The sequence below is a fragment of the Manihot esculenta genome, chromosome 12 (genome assembly GCF_001659605.2).
Source record: "Manihot esculenta cultivar AM560-2 chromosome 12, M.esculenta_v8, whole genome shotgun sequence".
In the NCBI taxonomy this organism is placed as follows: Eukaryota; Viridiplantae; Streptophyta; class Magnoliopsida; order Malpighiales; family Euphorbiaceae; genus Manihot; species Manihot esculenta.
In genome coordinates this window covers 27,798,080-27,802,703 of record NC_035172.2, presented here as the reverse complement: position 1 = coordinate 27,802,703, position 4,624 = coordinate 27,798,080, and the positions used below count along the sequence as shown (strand labels likewise).

General features: G+C 33.7%; 1 protein-coding gene across 1 annotated transcript; it reads left to right on the top strand.

Moving 5' to 3' along the window:
- Window positions 1-750: 750 nt before the first annotated feature.
- On the top strand, window positions 751-1,922 carry LOC110627272 (transcription factor HEC1). The gene has a single exon (XM_021773522.2). It carries the CDS (start codon window positions 1,025-1,027, stop codon window positions 1,790-1,792), a length of 768 nt encoding a protein of 255 aa, XP_021629214.1. The 5' UTR covers window positions 751-1,024; the 3' UTR covers window positions 1,793-1,922.
- The last annotated feature ends 2,702 nt before the right edge of the window (window positions 1,923-4,624 follow it).

The following is a 4,624-nucleotide window of genomic DNA, read 5'->3' as shown; positions in this document are numbered from 1 at the left end:
AGAGAGAGAGAGAGAGAGAGAGAGAGAGAGAGAGAGAGAGAGAGAGAGAGAGAGAGAGCGAGACCCCAACGTCAGTTTTATGTAGCATATAGAAGTAGGTCCCTAATGATATGAGACCCAAATCAGTGTTTAGCATCTTTGCAGCAGGCAGCAGCAGCTAGTGGCAGAGCGGAATCCTTCACCGGCAAAGGCAGACGGTGGTGGCTGGTGGGTAGGTGGGTGGGTGGTTCACTTTAAAATTGATAAATCATGTGTGAAGGGTGGGTTGCTCTTCTGACAAATGTCATGTGATTGTGGGGTTTGAAAAAGGTTCTTTTCTATTTGACAAAAAAAAACAAAATTGTAAAAAACGTTAGTAGGCAAGGCAAGGCAAAGCAAAGCAATATTACTTGTGCAGTTGCACTCAAAGATCAAAAGCACTTATTAAAGGGCCATAAAAGAAAGTCTCAAATTGGTTCATGCACCAGATCCCTTTAATCTGAGCCGTCTACTGTGTGGGCCTAAATCAATGAAACGTCTAATTACCATTGATCTTTTCTACTTGTAGTTGAGATTTTTCACTGGTAAAGATCGGATGGCTGTGAATAGATATCTTTAGGGTTAGCCCCACATAATGGGCGGTCACTATCAAAAATCATAAATTCATCATAAATGTGCTGAGACTCCTCTCTGTCAACTTTGCATGAATAAAATATTGCAAACAAGTTGCTATATAAAGCCTCCAACTTCTGAAACCCTGCCGAATTGGTAATGGGTTTTCTGAGATAATCCTGCACTTTTCATCTCTGTGCCATACTTTTCCATCACTTTTCCATCTCCTTTTATTATCTCTGTATATCAAAAACCCTAATTCTCTATCTCTCTTCTCTAATCAGCTCCTCCATACCTCTGTTGCTCAGTTCATCAATCTCCCAGTTTTCAGCCCATTCTCTTCTCCATCCCTCTCTCTCTCTCGCTTGCAGAGACTTTCTGTTCTTTTCCTCAAATCTTGGGGAACTTTTCACAATAAGGGAGACTGAGAATCATGGACGTTGACATGATGAAATCATCACCATCATCAGGAGATGAACACATGGACATGATGACAATGATGATGCAGATGGAAAAGCTTCCTGATTTCTGTGAGCCTTTCCACAATACTTCTACTTCTTCCCTGCAAGAAATCCAATTCTCCAATGGAAATGTAACCTCACCACCTATTTATCATAACCCACATGCCTCTTCAGCATCACTCATGAGCCCACATCCTTCCATGCTATTTATGGCTACTTCAATGGAAGAACCCTTGACGGGATCTCTCCAACCAAATATGGTCACTAGCAAATTCAAGTATTCACATCCATTCCCAAATGCAAACTCGTTCTTATCTTCAATGGAGAAGAAGAACTCCACCGCAGCAATTAGAGAGATGATCTTTCGTATAGCTGCGATGCAGCCCATTCATATCGACCCAGAATCGGTTAAGCCTCCAAAGAGAAGGAACGTGAAGATATCAAAGGATCCACAGAGTGTGGCAGCCAGACATAGGAGGGAAAGAATAAGTGAGAGGATAAGGATTCTGCAGAGACTAGTGCCAGGAGGAACCAAAATGGACACTGCTTCTATGTTAGATGAGGCTATACATTATGTGAAGTTCTTGAAAAAGCAAGTGCAATCTTTAGAACAAGCTGGGGCTAATAGACCAATGGCTGGCTTTCCATTCTCAGGATTGACAATGCATAATATGGGTTACTCTTCTTTGGTGAAGAATCGCCAACCAGCTCCAAACATGGTGGGCTCAATGCTCAGATGAGAGAGATCTTGGGTGTATATTAGTTAATTTGTGTACTAGTGGTGATTTTGAAGCTTGTATATTAATTAATCAAGATTCAGTTGTTTGCAGTGTAATTGTCTTGTTCAAAAAAAAAAAATGTTGAATCTCATCTCCTTCTCATGAAACTTCCATAAGATCCATTATTTCTAAGACTTAATTAATTATTATATTCATCAAGGATTGGAAATAATAGATTTATAAGATGTTGTTTGAATCTTAATCGAAATCAAATATATAAAAAAGAAAAATAATACGAATACCCTCAATCCTTTCAGACTTTCTATATATCTTTTCTTTTCTTTTTAGTTTTTACTTTTTCTTTCTTTTTGTTTTTCATCTCATAAATTCTAACTCCTACTCTTTTTAGGATGGTCTCTTAATATTCATTCCTATGTTAACCTCAGTAATCTAAATAACTTAGACTTTGTTTAGTTAGGAAGACTATCAATAAATTTCAAATTCTTAAAAAATATTAAAATTATTTATGTTTGATTGATAATTTTTTATTGACTTCCTAAAAATCTTTTATTTCCTTTTATTGTAATAACTTATTTTTCTTAATTCAATTAAACAACTTCTTAATGAGTAAATTTTCTAGAAAATAAGTTATTTGGGCCAAATAAGATTTTAGAAATTAATAGAGTAAACTTGAGAGTCGGCCTTATAGGATCACATTGTACTAAATGTAGAAAAGCATTTTCTACATCGTGGGTTATTGGGATTACATAGGGTTTGTATATAAATAATTTGAAATAAAGCATTTTGGATTAAGTAGAAAATAGATTTAAAAATTATTTATGTTAATTGAGCTGTAACGAATCATTTTAATCGCAGAATTTGATTCTTGAAATACTAAATTTTTTTTAATGAAAAGTGAAAACAGAAAAAAACAAATTGAAAAGGCATACAACAGAAATTTGTTTGACACATTAAACAATTAAAAGGAAGGTTAAAATACCAATGGGCTTTAATTAATTAGTGTTTAGAAGTTATCTATATTATTATGAAGTACCGAGTTTGAGTATTAATTAAATTAATTGTTAAAAAAATAAGGGTAAAATGATGTGAAGCTAACATATTCGAGTATAATTTTATGGATGAAATGAGGATGTTAAATCTTTAATTTATAGCATAAAATTTATTAAATATTAATTAATTCACATTAAAAAAATCTAATTTTTCCTTTTTCCCATTCTTTAGTACCATTTAACAATGCAATATTTATAGTTCCAACTTCCATAGATAGAGGAGATGAATGACAACTGAAATCTCAATACCAGCTTGCTTGTAAGGAACAAATACCCTTGCGGAAGGAATTAATTGAAGAATCAAGGTCTCAATTGCTGGCTGGAAACCAGTCCTCAAAATTGTGCTCGCAAGTGTTTTCATTACCATTATTGGCAGCTATATCCTTCTAGAATTTTCCAATATTAGCAGCTAGCAAAAGGGTGAATCTCAAAGTAAAAAAAAAAAAAAAAAAAAACTCATTAGCAGAGCATCAAAACAAGATTCTAGCAGCCCTATCCAAGCACAAGCTGATGTGGTTAAATATATATCCCTTTGTATGGAAAGTTGCACCATGGCAAATACTCAGCTGTATCCTATTCATTATGTATCAAAAGATTTTTAATATATAAATAAGTGAGTTTCGCCATGAAAAATCTGATGGATCCATAGTCCTCCACCATATTTAAAAAATATAAAATACAAGGATACAAAGTATATAAAAGTGAAATTTTTGAAGATTTCAAAAATGTGCAAAAATCTTATCTTGCTTTAAAAACTTTCATCTCATATAGTAATATACATGAACGATTTTTAATTTATCTCAAAAACTCCCTCCCTAACATAATATACGTCGCCGAGAGCATCCGAGCTAGTTTTCTCATATATAAGCTCTTTGTTTTCTCTTCGGAGCTTATCATCACTTTCAAGAGCTCCATTATTGGTCCAAGTTCTGTTTGGATTTGAGAAGAAAAATGGGAGACACCATATTGATCAGAGTTGTGACATCCCAAGTGCTGGGACGGTGCACGTGAGACTAGATCCCACATTAACGAGGCAAGGGAAAAAAAAAATTGCATATATATAACCTTAGTTTAATTACTAAAATAATTTAAATTAATCATTTTAGATTCAACTAAAAAAAATAAAAAAAAAAAGAAAAAGAAAAATCACTTTCTTTATTTGATATGAAATTAATTTTATTTTGAGGAAGTGAAGGAGGATGCATGGGCAGGTAGGTTGCCTCCCAAGGCAGGGTCGAATTTAGCTAGTGTTTGATGTCTCAACTATCATTTCTCGCTAAAAGCCAATTCTTCTCACCATGAATTCCAAATAAAACCAAAGTGCCCATTTGTTTATATATATATATATAAAAAAAAAGTAGCAAAAAGATAAAACTGGTCAAACCGAAACCAAGCAAATCGACCCATGTGTGATCTCCCACAAAGGTCCCAACATGCCCACATTGGGGTTGATTATTAGGAAGAGGGACCCTTTTCTTTTTTCCATGAATTTAATTAGGGCATTTTCTTTTTTGCAATCCCATCTTTCAAGTGCAATGTATCCTCCCTTTCTGACACATTCTATCATTCTTTCTTTTATTTTTATTATTATTTTCTTTTCTTAGGATAAGTTTCCATGTTCTTTGTGACAGGATAAAAGTCTCTCCCTACATTATTATAATTCTACTATCCTTTTATTTTACGTAAAATAATTTATTTTTCACGATGTAGTTATCATGTTAAAAAAATAAATGATGTTATTAAGGCCTTCTTTTTTTCAAAAATAACTTTTATGTGAGAATAA